The sequence below is a fragment of the Haliaeetus leucocephalus genome, unplaced genomic scaffold, assembly GCF_000737465.1.
Source record: "Haliaeetus leucocephalus isolate CR32 unplaced genomic scaffold, Haliaeetus_leucocephalus-4.0 Scaffold373, whole genome shotgun sequence".
In the NCBI taxonomy this organism is placed as follows: domain Eukaryota; kingdom Metazoa; phylum Chordata; class Aves; order Accipitriformes; family Accipitridae; genus Haliaeetus; species Haliaeetus leucocephalus.
This window is the reverse complement of record NW_010972809.1, coordinates 7,090,858-7,112,554: the sequence shown is the minus strand read 5'-3', so window position 1 is coordinate 7,112,554 and position 21,697 is coordinate 7,090,858. Positions and strand designations below refer to the sequence as shown.

The 21,697-nt window shown below is 42.7% G+C and overlaps 1 protein-coding gene across 2 annotated transcripts in view; it reads right to left on the bottom strand.

Moving 5' to 3' along the window:
* Positions 1-827: 827 nt before the first annotated feature.
* Positions 828-21,697, bottom strand: part of F13A1 (coagulation factor XIII, A1 polypeptide) — a 64,513-nt gene continuing 43,643 nt past the window's right edge. For both annotated transcript variants that reach the window (XM_010573255.1, XM_010573254.1), the window contains exons 9-15: positions 17,163-17,266; positions 16,264-16,352; positions 15,136-15,289; positions 14,280-14,567; positions 9,998-10,158; positions 6,856-6,992; positions 828-2,879 (exon numbers count right to left, since the gene is read on the bottom strand). In XM_010573255.1, coding sequence (XP_010571557.1) covers positions 2,735-2,879; positions 6,856-6,992; positions 9,998-10,158; positions 14,280-14,567; positions 15,136-15,289; positions 16,264-16,352; positions 17,163-17,266 — 1,078 coding nt within the window. In that variant the 3' untranslated portion in view covers positions 828-2,734. The remainder of the gene's footprint in view (positions 2,880-6,855; positions 6,993-9,997; positions 10,159-14,279; positions 14,568-15,135; positions 15,290-16,263; positions 16,353-17,162; positions 17,267-21,697) is intronic.

The following is a 21,697-nucleotide window of genomic DNA, read 5'->3' as shown; positions in this document are numbered from 1 at the left end:
GAGGCCATCCTTGTTTTGTCCTTAGTTTTTTGTGAGCAACTCTGTACAGAGCGAGCGGGCTGGTGATGCCAACGGCTGTTGACATCCCTGGCCTCTATTCCCAGTCATCATTTCTCTTTACTTCAATATACCCCTCTATAAACTACCAATAAAAATACTTCCTGTCTCCTGGTGAACATCATTCAGCTTAACGACTTAGTAAAATGCCTTGAAATATTTAGCTGAGAGAAGCACACTTTAGAAGTGGGATGTAGGTAAGGTTTCATTAGGAGCATACTGGCCACTTAATGGGCTCTGACATGTTAAAGCAATTTCCAGGGGAATCTGGGGATTCTCTTTGCTGGCACTGTGATGTGCTCTGGAAATTATCACCTTTTCCAATGTATTAGGTAGTCACTTGTTAAAACAGAAGGAAAAACAAAGACAAATAGTTAAAGTGAGCCTGGGTTTGGGGTTTTTTTGTTCATTTAAATAAAGATAGGCTTTTCTCCTCAGCACCAAAAAAAAAAAAAAGGACCTTTATTAGCATGGCTCAGAAGTGAATTTTTTAACTTTTGCAATTAAGGTGCAGCAAGTGGTGTCTATAGTGCCACTATGCAGAAGAAGTGATTGATCAAAATAGAGAACACGAGACACAAGTGCATTCAGATATGCTTTATTTTAAATTCTTATTACACTGTAGTTATAAAAAATCTGGAATGGAAAGCAGGTTTATATGCAAGAGCAAAAAATGGATAATTTTATTAAAAGATGTAGATTCTGGTAGGACTGCTTAATTACTTAACAGAGATTGTCACCTTGCATTTACAACACACTGTTCAGTCCCTTGTACCCCAGAGGACTTATATAGGAGACTTTGACATTGCAGAGCTTCTAATGTGGTCACATAAGCTGTACAAAATGAGTGTGTGCCCATGCCTGAAGTGAAACCCCCAGAAGTCTGGTGCTCCTGGATCCAGGGGTACTCATTCAGCATATGAGGTGGTATGAACCTTTGCTTTGTTCCACATACTTTAGCAAAAGAGCAGCCTGCATTTCTCCCCTCCCAGGCCTTGCTTATTTTTAATAGCTGGTCACAGGTTTTGCAGGAGGCAATGTGTGGCAAGAAGAGGAGCAGAAGGCAAGTCATCTCCCTTGTTTTCTCACTAATGAGACTACAAAATGACATGGCCATACACGGTACAATGAAGCCCCAGTGTTTAACGAGCACGAGGCTCTTTTTAACTTCTTCGGAAGCTCAGTGAGCTCACCTGTGCTGTTAGTACGGGACATGCTCTTACTCGCTGTGGCCAGCGGAGAGGCGTTGCCACAGCCTGTGGCACGTGCATCTTTGCCTTGTGGAAAAAGATCCCGCGAAGGATTTCAGGGGAGATGAGAAATGAACACACTCACGCACCTGCTGCCCTAGCGCAATGGGGTCCATGGCTTAGGACAGAGCAGTGCCCTGCATGGAGGACTAATGGAAACCATCGATTCAGAGCAGCTTCTGGGCCAGGTCCTCAAGGGAGGAGCGATGCCCTGGGAGGCTCCACTGCACCTCACAGAGGAATACGCTGCGAGGAAAGCAGAAAGGATATCCACCTTGCAGAGTTTCTGAATCTCAGGATACATTTTTTTCCTTTTCCAGCTAAGCTTCTGTCCCTGTATACTCCTGGGGTTGCTCAAGTAACAGGACTTCATTCTGCATTAGCCACGATTCCCGGGAACTTTCAGGCATTGTTTTATCTAACCTCACCCCCAGCTCCAGCGCAGGATATTTGCTAGGCTTGTGGGGCTGGCAGGAGAAGACCATCAGGCTGCTCCCTCCACTCCTCTCTCTTTCACCCCATTTACCAGCTGGCAGAGCCTGGACTGCTCTGGGGCAGCAAACCCCCCTGACACACACATGCATGGGAAATAGGGCTACAGGGTGGGTTCAGGAGAGAAGAAAAGGCAGAAAAGGATGAAGAGAGAACACATCATACATGAGATGTGACCAGAAAATACAAGTTTGGTGTGATGAACTCTGAGCAGGGGCATGAAAAACTCTGGATTTTCATCAAACAAAGGAGAGGAACAGCATATCTATGGCATACGGGGTGGGATGAGGGCATGAAATACAGGAGTATGTGTGGGTGCCTGCACACATGAAAGAGTAGGGGAAAAAGCATAGTGAAGCAGCAAGAGGAAACAAGGAGCTGGGAATATTCTGGAAATAACACATCCTGAGAGATGTTTCTAGCAAAGCAAGCTCTCCATGAACTGGAAAATTATAACATTGTAGGATAAAGCAGTCCCTTTAGCTAGAAACACCTGTTTTTATTGCAGCCTGAATGATCTACCGTAGGGTTGTGTAATTCAGTCTAAGAATTTATAACACTGGGTTCTTTTTTTTTCCTTTTCAGTGAAATATCAGGCCTTAATTAAAACTAAAGTTCAGACTACTTTGGTGAATGGAGCTTTTCAGATTCCCTTGCAGCACTAATGCAAAAGACCATAAATACAAGTGAACTGCAGGAATAATATGGCCTAGAATTGCTTTTAATTACATGTATCTAATTTTAAATCATTCACTATCCAGGTGCTTTTTCATACTCTCCCCAGTCTTACCAATTAGTTTTCTTTATCAAATGTTTTTCAGCACAAGGTTAACCAAAATAACAATAAGCAGATTTCTACCTTTCCCCCCTCCCTGCTCCCCGCAATGTGATATTTTGAAATACAGCTAAATAAGAGATGAAGGCAGCACCTTGGTTCATGGTTTCTGAATCTGGACGTTCAGCTCACCATAGACATGCCTCAAAGCATCACAATTAAGGCTTGCAATCAACTTTCGTAACCCTGGTCGTTTTGGGGTGCATTTTACTTCCCAGATCAAGGTAGAGTTCACTGGGATTTGCCTGTAGGGAAAAAGGAAAGATAAAAATATTGTGATCAGTCAGCCAGTGCTCTCAACGTGACCCACAACTGGAGAAACTGCAGGTGGACAGTATAATGCGTCTCAATTTTTTTATGTTTCACTCATTCTCATAAGTGTCCTATAAATTATTCCCTCCATCTTCTATTCCTCTCAGAACTGACTCTGTCAAAGCCTTTTCTAGCCTTTCCTCCAGGCTAATTTTAAATTTCCAAAATGAATCCATTTTCTTCTGCCCCCTGTCACTTCCTCTCACAATCACTTTCAGAATGATCTTCTTTATAGCTAACATATTTTTTCTACTTTATAATTCCATTTTACCCATTTATTATAGCCTATAGCCTGTCGATGATTCCTTAAATGGTTAAATAAGCCCTTGTTATGAAGCATCTAGGGCATTCTCATGCAAACCTGACGCAGCGCTGATGAGATACTGAGGCCCTCCACCAGCTCCTACCCTGAACCACCCTGCCATGGTTGTAACATCAGCAGATCTCCTCACTGGCCACTTCAGATGACTTCTTCACATCCAGACAAACAAATCAAAGTGTTCTTGGGAGTCCTGCTGTTAGCAGTTACTCTTTTACATTATGTATGACTCTTGATAACTCGTACTATAAAGAAACTGTATTCTGTGCTGCTCTTGATTTTCAATTTTTGCTACAATTAAGATGCACAGAGAGCCTCAAGTATTGGGTTTCCGTGTTTTCTTAGTACTTTTACTACATTCTGTGTGCAGATTTTGAAGGCTGATATTGATTGATAGACTGATTGATTGATTGATTGATTATGTTTGAGGCATGTCAGGATACAGCTGGCTCCAAAGGAACCAATGGAGAAGGTAGCATAGTGGGGAGCTATTTGTAAAAATGAATGTTCTTTTCCTCAGCATTAAGAAAGACGATTATGAATTTAGCCAGTGTTCTCATCTCACATGACTATGGTATTCTGCAAACAACTGAACAAAGTCAGAATAAAGTAAGCCTAAACTTTAGTCACTCTTTCAAATTCTCATCTGGTAGGATTTGGCTCTCAAATGCCATGTCGGTTGCCGGGGTCAGGACAGAAATGACTGCCCAGGCTTAGCACAAGTTGCCACAAGACAAGAAACCTTAATTAGCTCTAAATGAGCTAGCCTGGGATCCTCCCACCCGAATATTTGTTTCAGTGCAAGTCTGCCCCTTCTAAAATGGGAGGTGTTCTAGCTCCTTAGAGGTTAGCTTAGGTATCTCTACATGGCACTGCATTCCATTTTGCATATACAGTTATAGGTATCCTGGGGCATGTACGTAGTTCTAGAAAAGAAAAAGCAGAAGATCATATTTTTGGTGTGAGCATGTGCAGACTGCTTCCAGCAAGTGTTTTCCCTCTTTTTATCTTTGTTCTTAATGAGAGTTATTCTGTTCCCTTCAGCTGGCCTGCCTGCTCCACCAAATGCCCACTAAAATGGTAGCAAGATAAAGCAATGACTTTAATTGCTGCACAAGTTTAAATACCTTTTTGAATTTAGAGTTTATGGGAATGATCTGCCAGGGATTAGCTGTATAGAAAGTGAAGAAGATATTATACAAGTCTGCTGTGCAGCAAGGTTTGGTCTACTTTCTCGAGCACTTGGGGGACAGAGTCTCTAAGGATTGAAGGTTTCCAGACCACATCTTCACAGTGTTCCAGTGAGAGAGGGTAGCACTACCACCTCTGATTTATAGTGTTATCATCTCTGCAGATATATATATACATATATATATATACATGTGTGTGTGCAGGAAGACAACAGCTGTGCTGGGAATCTGAACCCACCTTTTCCTGTTTCTCTACTGTCCTGCTTCTAAACCAACTTGCTTCTCTCTGCAAATACTAATACTAGCTGAGCTTTAACATGTAGAAACACCTGAAGTGACATACCTGCTAGTCTGAATGCATGCTTGGCTAAAATCCTTTTGACACTATCCATCACTGCCTGGTTAATTCTCATCTGTCATGCAATGACTATGCCCCATGTAGGAATTGCTGCTGCTAAAGGTTTTTCCATAAATCATGCTTCTTATCTGTCTGAGGCTAATAGCCAAATCCCAGCCCCAACCCCCTCTCCTTTATGAATGGTCAAGGCTGAAGCCCCCAAGCCACTTCATTCCCAGAATAATGTTGTATCAGCTGGATCACACATACCTGTTTTGTGGAGTCACCCAAGTGATACAGAAAAGCTACCTTAAAATACAGAGAGGTCAAAAGTCTCATCCCCACAAAGAACTGCAAAAGCCACATCCCATGTGTGACAGTTCCTGATGGACAGGGAAGCAGTGGAAGGGTGGGGAAGGCCTGGAATAGGTTTAATTCTCTTTGCAAATGGAGTAAAGCCACCCTAATCTGTTTTTCCTGGGAGAGAATTCAGTGATGAATGGTTCTGTGTAAATATGCTGAGCCATCACAACACCAGAGCCATTTATCACCCTGAATGCATGGAGGTAAATGTGATTATTATTTAAATAAACTACAACTGCCCCCTGCTCTGTCCTCTGTGTGTATAACCTGCAGCCTTCGTTCATCTCAGAGAAGTTAAATCTTAAAATGACTAAGCTGATCCATTTCCATTTTAAATGATGCCAAAGGCACTACTGAAAAGGGGAAAACATGGTGACTTGAAGGAAAATGATGTCTGTTCCATGAGTCATTTTTCTCCCTAACTCCTGTGCCTTTGATGCAGCTGACAACTTCTGCGTCCTTGAAGGTAAGAGCAGCCCATGGCAGCTTTTGGATCGAGAAGGATGCAGAACAACAGGGGAGGCTGGCACGGCTGGGTAGCAACGAGGGCTGTCGCTGCAACTTGTGTAACTCATGTGGACCGTGCTGAGTCATGTTCAGCAGAGTTTGTGACGTACCACGTGCACAAAGCAAGCACAGTATGATGCCCTTTCACAGTCATTTTTCTATCCGGCTCCACTCTGGAGACTGGTTTTGATCTTTTTATCACTGGCCCAGGTGCAATCAGGCTCAGACCTCCCCTACTGGCTGCAGAAAATGCTGACATTTTATGCAGCTGCTGAAGCACAGGCAATTTTTCAAACTCCTTTTGCACACACCTGGGGACCGTAAGCTCAGGTAATGATAGATAACATTGCTTTGGCTGCCCAAGACTAAGCAATGGCTGAAAAATTTTCCAAGGATGTCAGTTATATATCGTGGAACTGGCTAATGCTGAGCTTATAACACTGAACTCAAATGGAAAGAGGGATTAGGAAAAACCGTGCTTAGCGTATGGGTACCACTGTGTCAGCGTGAGGTGCAACTCTGAGCATAATGAAGGTGGCTTTCCTCTTTGTCAGGCTTGGGAGCACCCTGTGTTGGGAACACGCCTCTGTGCCAGAGCAGACCTGCGCAGTGGTGTTACTGGGGGGAGCTGTGTGCTCGCACACACGCTGCAGCCATCCCAGTGGGCTCTGCTGCATCCAACACACATTTCGTGTCTTGACATAAGCTTGCAAAGATCATCTGAGGTACCTGAATGTCTTGTATAATCATGATCAACGAGTGGAGAAAAGCCCTTTTTGAAAAACAGCACAGGACTTGATTTGCACTTACTGAGCAAGTGGCAGTAAACACTTGATGTGTGGGATAAATCTGTCTGTCTTTCTGTGATAGCAGCTCGTAGGTGCTATTGTCAAGCGCTAAAAATAATGTAATACAGTGAAAAAGTAAACTCAGGCTGCATTAGCAACTACCCACAACCACTACCTCTTCCTCCAACACTGGTACTGAACAGACGAAATGCTCTCACAGTCTCTCTGGACAGCCTGACTTCTGACTATTGAGACCTATAGCCCCCCTGTGCATTGAATTTTAAAGTAAGGAGAGAGTGTCTGAATTGAATTACTCAGTGCAGCATTAGTTAAGTGTCTCTTGTGAGCTTCCTCCTCTAAGCAAGCAGGGGACGAACTCCCAGCTAGTTGTGCTTTCTTCCCTACCTGAACTCCTTTTTCATCGTTCTCAGCACACCGGGTCCCTCGAGGCGGAGCGTGACGTTCTCCAGGGTTTGTTTCAGAGGATTGGTGAATTCCACAGTCACAGACATTTCTTTACCAGCTACCATCTCACCTTGGGTCTGCAAGACAAGGAAAGGACAATGCTCCACAAGCTGATAATAATAAAACGCCCCAAGCTGCAATCTGTAGGGTAAAATGCACAGTACTTGCAAGGAAGGAGAGGAGGGGGAATGGAGCACACAGCAAAACAGCATGAGGCAGAGAAAGCCTAGTCAGTAGAAAGCTGTTGGATGTGCCCATAGGTACCACTGCAGATTTTTCTACCCATTGCAACTTTCCCTCAAGCCACATGGCAGGTCAAGAGGCAGGCTTTCATTTGCATAGAAAAAACAAAAATCTGCATGCACAGTCCTGGAGCTGAGTGTCCAACTGCGGGTGAGTCCAGCTGAGGGGGCCTCTCTCCCCCCTCCCCAGGCTGCCCACCAGCACTGAAGTGCATGGCCTGCTCAGGATGAACACTCCAGAAAGAGAAGGGCAGATCTTATTACCCTAAATTAGAAACACTGGGTCACATTTCTTCACCCCCCCCAAAAGTGTTGTGCCTATCTTCCCCCTGCCTTGCAATCACCTGTTGTGCTCTGAAGGGTTTCCAACCCTGCGCATGTGCTCTATGTAGACCTGAGAGTCAGTTGTCCTGCAATACCCTTACACAGCAAAAAAGCAATACGTTTTGCACTGGAAAATATTAAACTGCGAGACTAATGAACAGAGATTGCATTGACTTCCACGGGTATTACAGTACACAGCTGAAGGGATCTGTCTGTCCCTTCAGATCGGTGCCGGTAGTACAGCTGCCTGGAAAACACCTCCAAATGAAGGTGGTTTTAAACAGACTACATACATGGGGATTTGGGTTTTTTTTCCCCTAGGAACACAACATTTCTCACAGAATATAAAAGGCTCAGGCAAGGGTTTTCAACTTACGGCTGGCAGATCCCAGCTGGTCCATGAACTACTTTAAAGGGCCTTGAGAAAGGTAACTAAGAAAAACAAGTATTTTGTCAATAAATTTAAAGTGCTCTGCTGGGGTCTGCAGCCCTACTGCGAATTTTTAAGGAGTATGACAGTTGCAAAAAGCTGGAAACACTCTGGTCTAAGGGATCGTTCTGCACCAAATACCGATATATTGACTAGAGTAAAGGATGAGATACTCGCAGCTAAGCTCTCAACAGCATTTGACCACCTGAATTTGCAAAAAGACATCAGTGGCATTTTCAGAAGTCCTAGCCCAGTTGGAGGTCTTATGTCCTCCTTATTTCAATTGCCCATTTAAGATCACTGTTACATGGGAGGATTCAAAATCACCCTGAACTCCCACACATGCAACTGAGACCATGATACGTATTTGCTGAGCTCATTTTTGTAACCTGGTCTCAAGCTAAATTAGAATATGGTGTAATCTCCTCAGCTGTTAACTCTGACAATCTTCTTAGACCAACAGAGAAAGATCAAAGGTGTATCCAAAGACATAAGGGGAAATAAGCTTTTTCATTCTTCTCTCTTACTCTCACATTAAGAACTCCAGTCGGCCAGTCACATTCAATGGAGAAATCTGACAAGAAAACTAGGGAGATAAGCTTCCTCAGATTTCTTTAAAAAGCAATAAAGCAAAGTTTCCTATATAAATATATAGGTATATACACATGCACACACACACACTGTCTGAAAAAAACCCAGCTATTAAAATTTCAGCATATTTTTACACATCACAAAGAAGCAGAGACAAACTCAGTTTTATCAGAAAACATGGTTATTGGACAACAACCTATCCTATATACTAAACATCCTTTCTTCATAACAGCAAGAAGGATAAACTATTTTGAAGCTGAAATTGGGGATGCTGTATAAGATGTTCTGTTTAAGTATTGAACTGAAAGAACTCTCTACTTTTAAAATTTGGTTATTGAAGACAGGTATTTGAAGTAGAGTTTATCTGCCTTGTTTACCTCCTCTCTAGAATGCTCAGTAAACCAAAAAACTTTTGTTTGAAAATACCAATAATCTGATCAGATCAACATGACATTTCTGCAGTAGATTTTTTTGCAAACTTCACTGTAGTTTTGATCTACGTTCTTTAAAAAGCTTTTTCTGCAGAAGACTGTGGTTATTACATAAATTATTATACGGAAACCTGAACATTGGTTCAAATAAACATACAGGAGGAAAAAGGTCTATAAACTTAGATTTCTTTCAAGGTCCTGAATTTTGGGGAGCTGCATTCATGTTTATATAAAGCTTCCTGAACAGGTGTTCTGTTGTTGGGTTTTTTTTAGTATTAGGAAAAAAGCAGATCCAAATGACATCATTCAAAGCAGATGAAGGCTCAGCACTTTTGAAAATAAGGCCATTTATTTGGATGCCCAGTTATGAATTGAGAACTCTAAATCTCAGCCCTGCCTTTGCCATACAATGTAGGGTCCTTGTCCTGTCACAAACATTACACTTCTACATTGTCATAGGTACCATGCCACCCTCTGCAGAAATGCTTGAGCTTTCAGGGAACTCTGCTGACAGTACACTCGCAGAGCAACAGCAAAGCACTGAAATCCTGAAAGCATTGTCCCAAATTGATGCTGCCTGTCCGAGTTTGAAGAAACTTTCCACAACACCTGCAGGAACTTTCCAAGCAAATTCACCTCAATAGCAGTGTCCTTCATTCGTCACCAAGAGGCCTCTGTGCTGTGTTGTTTTAAATATAATGGACTTGTGAAGTAGTTAAAGACCTGAGTAACTTGAGTGAGTAACCTCTCCTACCCTTTGAGTTTCTCCAGCTTTCTCAGATCTTTCCCCTCCTTCCTCCACTGAGATCACTCCAGCTTTCCACTACCAGTGATGCCGTCAGCCTCAGACTTCAGTGTAGGGATAATCAGTACAATGTATAACATACCTATACACCCTCACACCCTCCAGCCAGCTGCTGCTTTATAAGGTCCATGTTAGATTGAAAGTCTAACGTGCACACACACATACATCCCTCTGTCCCAGAAGTGAATGTGACAGCTTTGTAGAGAACAGCCCGCATGCAGCGTGGTGGTCGCTCCCCTCCACCGCAGCCTTGAGCTACCTTGATCCGCAACGTGGGAATTTCCAGGACTGTTGCCTTCTGCATGGCCAGAATCTTCCCTGTTTCAGTGATCCGTGCTGTCACAAAGAAATGAAAGGCGGCTTGGTCCAGCAGGTCACTCAGGTACTCGCTCGATTTGATCAGAACATCAAAAGTGCTAGCTGAAAGGAGAAACAGGAAAGAAAAAAGGCATCTGAAGCAATCTAATGGCTAATTACTCCTCCCATCATGGCTAGTGCCAGTACACAAATGCCCTGGAAAAAAGGTGGCCCACGACCAAAGAATGGCTTTGATTTTTTTGCCCAAACTATCTTCATTTCTTTACCTCACCATTCCCCCTCTTATCTTGCCCTCTTTCCATTTAGGCTGTGAGTTCCCTGGGGCAAGGGCTGGGTTTGTGCACAGCCTCTGCCCAGTGCCCGTCCGCATAGGCCCAGGTCACTGTTGAAGGTTTCTAGGCACTACCGCAAATTAAGTGAGAACCAAGACTGGCAAGAAATAGCTACTAGGCACAAAGGTCCAAACCAGCTTTTGAGTGTCCCCCCTGTAAATGTTTGCTCTTTCACTTTATTCCTGCATTTTCTCTGCCTCTCTTCCTGGCAGAGGGATGCCACCAGGGATGCCACCAGAGCAGCCACTGGTGGGTGTGAACTCATGCAGGCTAGCTGGGAGACCACCTGCTCTCCAGGACATGTCTGGATATCTGCCTTTGTCCTACACTGGACTTGCCTGCAAAATTTAGCAAGAAGGTCCTCCTGTCGCCAGCATGCCCTCCAGAGAGCTTTCACGTGCTGCCTGACAATAATTATTGGAAGGAACAAGTCCCCCTAGGCTAGACGGTTCAGATGCAGGGAATCATTAATTTTAACCATATCGAACTGCAATTCCCAGGCCAACAACGGTGTGAGAATGTGATGCAGAGAAGCAGACCTGCTAACTAAGTGACCAGGCAGAATATATAGACCTGGAGCTCTTGCATCTATAAACATTCATTATAACCCCAGTAAACATATCAAGATCTCCCATCTGTTAACTATGATTATTACTGTTATCCATTATTTGTATTGTATTTGTGACATACACTGTACACACTGAGATAATTGAACTCAATTGGGTGAACGACATTCACCCCTTTTCACTCTTTTGATCCGCTCACTTCAAAACCAGTTTCTTGATTTGGTTTCAAAGCTATTCCCTTGGTGACCACCTGACCCGGATTTACCAGGCCAGCCTTAAATTTACTTGATGTCCTCCCCCTCCCTCCCTCTCTCCCTCCCTTTCACTCTGTATCTGTTGTAAAAGAATTTCCCATAATGCCCCAAGCTGTAAATTATATATCAGGCAAGGTATTTCTCGTCTGTGTAAAGTAAGTAAATAAACAAATAAATTAGTTACAATTGAAGAGAATTTTACTTTACAGTGGAAGGAAAGACGAACTTTTCCGTTTAAATTTAATCACCACAGGAGAAAAAAGAATAATAGACTTCCATTGTCTTAGCACTGGCTGTGCTGGTAAATTGCCAGTACCACTTACTGCACCTAGGAAAGCCAAGGGAGACACAACACTGAGCTGCCTTACAGCCTTTCAAAAAAATAGAGAAAACTAAATATAACTGAGTAGATGCAAGAGCACCTTTGAAGGCACTGGAAGTTTTAAGCTATTCAAATCCTCAAAGATGTTTTCAACCCACACAATTCCTTTAATCGTTATTCTGAAAACCATGCATTCGCTTCCTGTTTGAAAACTTGGTTTGCTTCATTCTTTCAGCAGCATGGGCTGGAAGAATGCCTTTGACACATTTTTACTGTATTGTAATTTTTTGTTACTTCCAGACATATATGTACACTTCTTGCCATGAATGAAGCCTACAAATTCTGCTTGAGTGCCTCAGAAGGTATCCTCCCATCACACCCCTGATGGAGTATTCTCATGCAGTTGCAAATGATCATGCTGCCTCCCTTCACACTGCCCATCTGCTCAGACATTGCTCCTGATTGCATCTGTAGTCCTTTCCAAGGCAAAGGTGGAAGAATTAGTGCTCAAGTTTTATGTGTCACCTTGAGAGATGGCATAACTTGTGCGGGTTTTTTGTCCTGTTACGGGACAAAGTGCTCCACAAGTCGATGACTGTAGCTCAGATATAAGCTAATTTACACCCTGAAAGGTGGTAACACCTTAAAACCTGTCTTCTTGGCCAGAAGCAGTGATGGGGACATATTTTTGCTACACATGCAAAAAAAATCCGTGTTCTGTTCTCTCAGGTGCCTCTCTCTGCTCTGTGTTCACTCACCATCAGTCAGTTCAGAGTTTCCAGCATGGTTTCAAGAAGCTTTTTACAAACCATTTACTTAACTTAGAAGAAATGAATTATGAGGCTCACTGATGCTTAAACATCTATTCATTTCATTTTTTGCACAAAGCCAGATGAGCCTCAAAGCACTGCAGAAGCTGTGTTTTAGGTTATAATACTTTAGACAGACCTTTGATGCAAGAGCAGATGTAAGTCCTGGATCCAAGCACAAATCACAGCCAGAAAGTGTAACAGGTATTTGCACATCTCCTACAAGATCACTGAGTTTCCCCATGTCAAAGAAGCATCACAGAATTTAGACCGAGCAGTTGAAATTGTTTTTTTTACTGTACCTAGCCAAGTCTCCAAAAGTTTTGCAGTATTTCAGATCAAATATTTAGTAACTGATGCAAGCCACTGTAAACCGCCACACTGTGTTTTGATACACTATGTTAGAACAACCCAAAGCCCATTTCTGGACACCCAGCAAAAGAGTTGGGGAATTAGAAAGAACCAGCAAGCAGCTGTCAGAGCTTTGTTATAGACCAGAGGTAGAATTTTTATTAACCTTCACCTGTAGATCCCTGTAAGTGGACTCTTATTTTATGGAGATTAATCAGCTCCAAATAAAAATGTGGAGTTTTAGATGATGCTCAAAGTGAGGAAGAAAGCAGAGGATTTTTTTTCACAGCATGGCAGGAACTGTGGTTCCATGGATGCTTCTCACTGAGACAAAACCCGTCCTCTTTGAGGAGAGAGGGCTCACAGTGTCTCTTGAGCTGGGATGAGATAGACAAGACAGAGGAGAAACCTCAGAGGTCAGCCAGGGTTGCTGTGATCCAGCACCAGATCCAGATCAGGAGGCCCATCCTTTGGCCTCCCAAAGTCCTGCCACTCCTGCTGTGCTCAGCAGAGATTGCTTTTGCCCAGTAGTAGCATCAAGAAGGCAAAATCATTGCTGCTGACTCTCTCACTAGGGAACTCAAGTGGAGGATCCTCTGACTTAGCCTCCATAAGTACACGTTCTCATCACTTTTGCTGAGCTGGAGGCACTGACCCAAGAGCACAGACCTGTCAGGAGAACAAGTGATTGGCAGTCACTTGTCGCTGGAGGAGCCAGGGATCTACAACCAGCCTGCTCCACACCACTTTGGAGTACAGCAGGTCCTCCACACTTGCTGAATGTTTTCTGAATGGGGCTGCCATGGCTGACAGGAAACAGATTAGTTATGTCCAAAATAAAAAAGAAGAACGTCCCTCTTCCCTACTTTGAGCAATGCAAAATCCTGCCCTCAGCCGCGTGAGCTAGGCTGCCAGGAACTGCTTTTCTCATGAGAAGAGGGAGGCAGGATCTCCCCACCGCAGTCCAGAGGGCACTAGGAAAAGCAAATACTGCATCTCTAAAGATAACTCACCTTTGGGGTACCTGCCCAGCTGACAAATGCTCCTGCTCTATAGTGGCACATTCTAGTTACACATCAGCTTTTTAGATCACTGTAAACATAAAATCTTCCCAGTCCTCCAAAGCCAGATGTGCACTTGAACCCTCTCAGAGCTTGTCAGCTTCTACCAGGTAAGACAAGATATTCACCTTTTTGTCCCTGTAAATGACACCCTGAGGAACCAGAACTTTTCTTCCACTTGCTGAGATACTGCTAGAAGACTAAAGGTATGGAAAACAATACCTTGCTGCTTAATACGTGTACTCCTTTGCTTTCTTTTGTACTAAATAAGAAAAATTAACAGTTCTCAGACATGCAGCTCAGTGAAAGAGAGCATTATGCAGGGAGCAACAGCCTGAAGAAAACAGTCTCAGCTCTAAATGACACTGGTAGAAGGGCCAGACTTGGGAGTGGAGCCTCCTGATACCCAATACAATATCCTACCCCTAGCTACTAGAATTGTCTCTACCCATGGGTAGAGACATTGGTGACAGTTAATGACACAGAAAAAAAAGCTAGCAGGTTTGAAAACAACTACGCAAGTCTTACATGAAGAGGGCTCCAGTTTTGCACTGAAAGAGTGTTTCTTGAATTCATTTTTTGGGACTCCTGTATAAAAGACTATGTTGCCTGAAAGGTAGGTAGTAGCAGTGTAGTTGTTGCGACTTTTGTTCCTGAAAGTTATAGTGACTTTAAAGTCACTGCCAAGGACTGCCTTTTGCACTTGGAAGTCCATGTCAACATCCATTTGTGGCTGATAAGTGGTATCTTGGGTAGTTTGCTTTTTAACGCCATACATCACAGCAGTCTCAAGAGCCAGTCTCTCCTCCGCTGAGCCTAGAAATGAATGAAAATCAAATTTAGAAAAGAAACAGGGGTACTGCATTAGCCCACTTACCAATCACAAGGTGCCTCTTCCATAGTCTGTGGTAGCTGAAATGAACAGATCAGGACAGTGAACCTTCCTGTGGTAAAGTTAATATTAGAACTTCACAGCTTCCAAGTGAGCTAGTGTTAAAGATTCAAGCCATACCAGATAAATTGATGTAGCTTAATTGATATTAATGGAGCTACACTGATTTACTCTGTGCGAACATCCGGCCTGAGTAAGAAATGTCTAAACAGCTGTACGGAAAGCCTTGAATTGTTTTGAATGCTTTGGGTTCCTCCTTGACTACCCTTTGTTTTCACTTACTCAGTCCAAAGCATTTCCAAGTAGCAAAGTTTGTGCTCTCATCAAGGCATCTGCAGTGTTTCTGGGATGGAGTTACAAATAAAGAGTTCCAGAGGGCACCGTGGCAGCTTTTCGTGAAGCTCCCTCAGTGCCAGACGTTCGTAAATCTGCCATCCAAGATCTGACTCAGGTAAATCTACATCAGTATGATCCCACCCCATTTCAGGTTACCTTCTGGGAACTTGTACTCCTCAGTAATCTCCATCATTCCATCACCCCCAACTTCCTTGGTCACAATCAACTGCCCAATATGGGTTGTGTCAATTTTTTCTATCACTTGGGTTCCATTTTTCTGCCTTCTTGAGTAAACAATATCACTATTCACCTATAAAATGAAATGAAAAACGATTGAGATACATGGAAGTACAGAGAGGAAGGGAAGCCAGCCTATTTCCCCTCAAACCGATGACATGTTGACTTGAAGTCCCACTAATTACTCGCAATGAAGTCCCATGTTTAAAATTACTCATATGCTACAATAATGACCAGATGCATTTTACTATTTGCAGCTCCAGAACAACAGACGGTGTAAACTTGAGTAGGCTACAGAGATACTGGTCGGACTTGGGGAGCGTGATTACACATTCCTTGCACCAAAAAGCTTTAGACCATAGAGAGGTGAATGCTTCATAGATAAAATATCTTTTCTGTCCTAAGCTGTATAGAAGTCAATTAGAGAGAGACTTGCTCTGCAGCTGCTGCAATTCTGGGCACACGAGCTCTGGTGGTGCAAGGGGTTAAAACTCCAGACCAGGCCCTCTTGCTCCTCATGGAGATATTTCCCTCTCAGATCTGCCAGTCAAACCACCCATGTGAGCTCTCCTTGACCCGCTGCAGCCAAAAGGAATGTGGTGAGCAAAGACTTCTTTAAAATCACTGCATCCATTTTGACTGAAATAAGCAAGGGAGCCACAACATAAGCAGCTTTGCTGGCAAGCCTGACAAGGAGGGAACAGCTAACAAGGGATGAAAATGAGCAGCTAGAGCTAGTGACTTATTTGCCAGCATAGCTGGAATCTGGGAAGGATGAATGACCACAGCCTGAAGTTTCATCGGAGCCAGAGTAGCTTTTTCTGCTTATTACATTGGTGAGCATAGATTAGAGAAATCTCTGTCATTCGTTAGAGCTGTATCACACCTACTGGCCTGCATGTAAAAATATAATTATGAGATTTTTCTTTGATATAGAGTATACGTGAAGTAACTTCTCAATCCATATATTGCAATGGGGCCTTATCTTCTGTCTCACCTATGGTCCCACTGATATCGCTCAATGCACTAAAAATTTTCAGTATGTACCTCAGCATAGACAAAAGGAGCATCAAACTGGAAGCAAACGTGACCATGTTTAATAGCTTGAACTGAGGCTGGGCCACACCTGTACATACCTATGGGGAGAAGAGAGATAAAGTGAGAGACTAAATTAAATAAAAAACATGTCAAAATGTTCTATTTTCTCAAAGAAAAAGAATTCTTGGGGGTTTTGTGAACTCTTTCAATAGTTTACAGGAACTCCTGACCAAGAAGTGAAAAGTTTAATTTCTGCTACCAGCCCTCTAAACAACACAGACTCAAGTCTGAAACAACCTAAAGGTTTGGTACCTTAATGGCACTGTAAAGTCCACTGTAAGTCTCAAGTGCTTAAAATGGAGTTACAGCTGGCTTTGGTTAAAGCAGATAATTTTGGGAGGGCTCAGTTAGACCACAGACTGAAAAAGATCTCAATGCACATTTGCTAAGAATGTCTTTTAAGAACTGGAAAATTAAGGACTGGGAAGAAATAGCAGTGGCTTTTCACATTTTCTCCCCTGCCTACTGCCTGCTTAGGAAGTTTAGTAAGGGCTGCAGACATAAAATGAAGGAGAATTAATTTGATCAATTTCCTGTATAGGTTCTCTAAAATTTTAGAAGCTATCTTTTGGCAACAGGACTACATCTATTCTGTAGCAAGCAGGGCCCTTCTCATGCAGGAGTTTGTGCACATGCATCATGAGCAAGTGTTATAAAAAGGACAGATTTATTTTAGAGCTCAAAACAAATCAGAAGAAGGCCCTGAGCACAGGTGAGTGTGGTTATCTGGTGCAAGAAATTGTCACTGGCCATATGGTGCCAGTGGCTCATTTATCATCAGCTCATTGTTTGCCACTAAGAACCCAAGCGTTGGAAAGAGAGCTAAGGAGGACTTCAAGCAATATTACCATCACTGGTTTCTTGGGGTGTCCCATCAACAACCTGCCATCCTCCAAAACCAACAGGAAGATCAGGTCTGGTCATCCAAGCTTCATTCCAGCAATGATAGTTCCTTAGAAAAGAGATGAGACCAGAATATTAAATTCTTGGAAAGAAACATACAAACCAAAATAAACTTGTGTGTTTATGTCCTGCCATTGCTTCAATAACAACATCTGCCAATTTAACAGCAAAAAAGTTGGCTCTTTTTAGAGAACAGATTTTTAGGTCTAGAAGTTTGTTACCTATCTGTTAAAACCTGAAGGCCACAATCCTTCATTGTAGTTTCTTGACTGCAAGTTGAAGAAGCTTTTTTGATTCTTCTAGTGTGTTCTGAATGCAAATGTCTCAGAAAACTTTCCAGTGCTTGGAGGTTGTTGGGGTATATGAAATGCTACACAAACTACAATTCCTTTCCAGCCAGACACCTCCACTTCAGTCTGCTTGCTAAAGCAAGCTTTGAATCTTCTTCAAGCCATTGAAGCATGGTCTGCTTTATAACTATTAAGACCGAAGCTTTGGCATTTTTTCTGAAGAGATTTCAGGATCAACTCCATAACATACAGTGTGTAGCTTTGTTTTCATGGCTCAAAACAAACATGCTTAGCTGGTTTCCATGTTGGTTGAGAAAAAGACCCTGCATAGGCTTATAAGACTATCCTCATTGTGGATTCCTTATAAGGTCTTACCAGTGTGTCACGCCAATGAGGGAGATCAGATCTCCCAGAATATACAGCCTTCATAAAACCCATCTACAACCACTGTGTGCCAAGTCTTCCCTTTAGGGCCCAGGACAGGATGCTGAAAGGTGAATTTCTGAGAGCCGTTCATCTAGGCACTCAGGGTTGAAATGCCCTCACTTGGCTGGATTCTCAAGAAAAGAAAAAAAACACTACAGCACCAACACAGTCCGCCCAGAATTTTTCAAAGATGAGCAGAAAAGAAAGAGAGATCTTGTAACTTCTGCAATGCTATCGGTGCTCAAGGGAGAGAGCACAAGCAAGAAAAAGAGAATCTAGGAAGAGGGTCTTGCAGTAAAGCCAGCAAAGTGTTTGAATTTCATTACTGCAAAAAATAAAAGAAGGAAGGAATAGAGAAAGGGGTAATTTTGCTTGCAAATTGTACATATCCTACAGCAGATATGAATGAAATTACATCCATGTAGCTGCTGATACAGCCCATAGTACACGCAATGATATTAGCAACCAAAATGGGTTTGTTAAACTCTGACCATTTCATTAATAATAGGTGAAAACCAGCCATGGAGCAGAGTCAGAAGGATCTGAGGCTTGTCTAACAAGACATTTCAAAGTGGAAATGAAAGCCTGGATCAGGGTAAAACTTGTCAGTTAGGAGAGTTAATGAAGCAGCACTACAGAAAAGGAATTATTCAAGGAAAATGACGCACACTCAGAGAATTTTTGATGCTGCTGAGAGTAGTCAATGCTGAATCATGCTCACAGAGCTTTGCTGAGGGCTACCAGAGAATGAGGACGCACTTTGTGGTAGGTGGGTTTTTGAAAACTGTTATGCCAACATGTGGCAGAGACAATCCCTGCCCTGAAGCCTTCACTAGTTCACTTTGAATCAAACTCAGATGTGTCATTAGCTTTGTGTTCTGCAAACGAAGAACCTTAAAAGCAGGCAGGAGGGAAGGATGATAAAACCAAGGGGGGGATAACAGTGTGGAAAATGGCAGCTCTGCTTCAATTCTGTAATTAGGTAATGCAGTTTTTTTCTATATTTTTTCTATACTCATCCTATGGGAGAGGACCTTTCTTACTCGTTTCTATTGGTGTAATGTTGAGCGCAACAGGATGCCAATTTCTTAATGTCTGCTACCATGCAAATAACAAAGACATTTAAAGATATTGAAAGTGAATGGTCAGAAAGACGTTGCTTGTAAAGCACATGAGCATTAAGGAAAGGAGGATGAGGGGAACATTTGCCTCTCCGAAATGTAGCAGAGACTTCTCTTTGGTAGAAGTGAGCACAGCCAAGGAACTGGCTCCGCAGCCATAATTCGTTAAACTGATTCTATAGTTCTTGTATTCTACAGCAAGCCTGAGACATTAAAGAAAGCAAGAATGGCTATACAGATCAATGTAGTGACCATTAAATATTTACAGAGATAATTACGAATAGACTAAACTAAGCGATGGGGAAATTAATAAAAGATGATCAGGTGGGTTTTATGCCTGGAAGACAATTTAAGAAGGGTACTTCATATTGCTTATGAGACAGGCACATGCTAGAAACAGCTGCTGCCCTTTCATTAGCTAATAAGCTCAGGCACTGGGGTTGAGAGAGCCACTGGTAACGTTATTGAGAAACTGGCAAAAAGTGAGCTGGAAGTGAATGGGAGAGCAGAGGTCTCAGAAGGGGTTTCTCCACAGGCCTGGCCATGGATGAACCCCCATGGGGCTGGGTGACTTCGAGCAAGTTTCTGCTGAGGTACTGATGTGGGTCTGCTTGGACCTCACAGGAGGAGTGAGTCTTGATTCCTATCCAAAAGAAATATTCTGTAAGTGTCTTTATATCATCATTAAGAAAGACAAGGAGAACAAAGTAAGGGGACAGAGGCAGTACTGATGGGCCCAAATCCGGCCAGCTTTATAAAAATAACTTTTTGCAAAGTCTGTGTAATTTTGTATATCTGTTTTGTTGTTGTCATTGTTTCCTATCCTGAGGGAGAAGATGATCTTTAATAAAAATAAATAAATGTCAGATAACATTCAGAGGGAGCCCCACACTCAGAGATTGATTGGACTAAAAATCCTGGCTCCAAGTATCCCTGAAGTCTGAGAGTATTTAAAACCTGAAGACAGATCAGCTCCAGCAGTACAAGGCAATAGAAATGATATATTAATAAAGAAAAAGAGCTTTGCTTCCAGTTTTCAGGAGATTATAAATAAAAGTAAGAAATACATTTAAAAAATCATTATATAAATACCTTGAGCTTGTCCTCTTTAAAAAAAAAAAAAAAAAAAAAAAAGAAATAAAAGAGACATTAAAAATAAAATCAAGGTTAAGACACAAGTCATTTAAAGTCGGCATGTGGGCTACCATGGAGTGTTACAGAGTAATGAAGAGAGAGGACACAGAGGAGAAATGAAAAGAGGTGTGTAATATATTAAGTCATGCCCAAAGGGTTCTGTGCACCATGTACTAATAAATGCAGCAGGAGGATAAAAGGATGAACAAGGCAGTTCAAAAAGTAATCAAGCCAAAAAAACCAAACGTAGGATGGATGAAATGCTAGCGTGAAGTTGTGTATAGATTTCAGTGGAGCAAGGATGATTTTGGATGATCTGGCCCTGTCCCAAAAGAATGGAAAAAAACAGGACTGAATTAAGAAGTCTTGGGAAACAGCTGGGAAAAAGGAGAGGTACGGAAACAAAAGGAAATGTCAAAAGTGGGGGAGAGGTGTTTCATAGATCAGGTTAGGAGAAGGGGAGAAGAAAAGTCTGAAGCATAGCAATGATCCATTACTGGCTGTATATGGACTGAGCAGTGAGGCAGCCAGTCATTGGGTCTTGTTTCACATCATTTATAGGCAGTTGAGGTTTCAGAAGAGTGACTGTTCCTTTACAGCTCTGTGAGCCATAGAAGGACCAGCCCCATGAGATGTACTGAGGTCCTGCTGTCACACAGACCATATGCAGCTTAGCAAGCTGGGAACACCAAGGATCCTAACAGGAGGGAACACAGCAAATAGCAGGACCAATACCCTGGACTTCAGGAGAGGAGGCTTTGGCCTGTTTAAGGTCCTGTTTGGAAGAATCCCATGGGAGGCAGTTCTAGATAGCAGATGGTCCAGGAGAGCTGGTTGGTCCCCCTCCAAGCTTAAGAATGGTCCATGGCTGTGTGCAGGATATCAACCAAAAGTAGCACAAGGCCCACATGGTGAACAAGGTGGTCCCAGTTGAACTCAAACATAACAATAAAATACACAAGAGGTGGAAGCAGGGACAGGTGACCGGGAGGAATATGGAGACACTGTCTGAGCAGGCAGGGACAGGTTTAGGAAAGTCAAACCCCAGATCAAACGGAGTATGTCAAGGGATGTGAAGAGCAGTAGGAAAGGCAAGCACATCAGTATCAAAAGGAAGACTAAGGAAAATGTGGATCTGCTGCTGAATGGGGCAGGGGACCTGGTGGCAAAGGAGTAAGAAAAGGCCAGAGTATTCAACGTCTTCTTTGCCTTGGTTTTTACTGCTAAGATTTGCCCTCAGGAATCACAGTCCCTGAGACCAGTGTGGAAGTTTGGAGTAATGGAAATTTACCATCTGTAGAAGAGGAACAAGTCAGAGAATATTTAAACAAACTGGACACACAAAAGTCCAATAGATCTGATGGGATGAACCCAAAAGTGCTGAGGGAGCTGGCCAATGTCATTGTAAGACCACTCATATCTATCGTTGAAAGATAGACTGGGGGCGGTTCCTGAGGACTGGAAGAAAGCAAATATCACTCCTTCCTTAGAATCATAGAATTGTTTAGG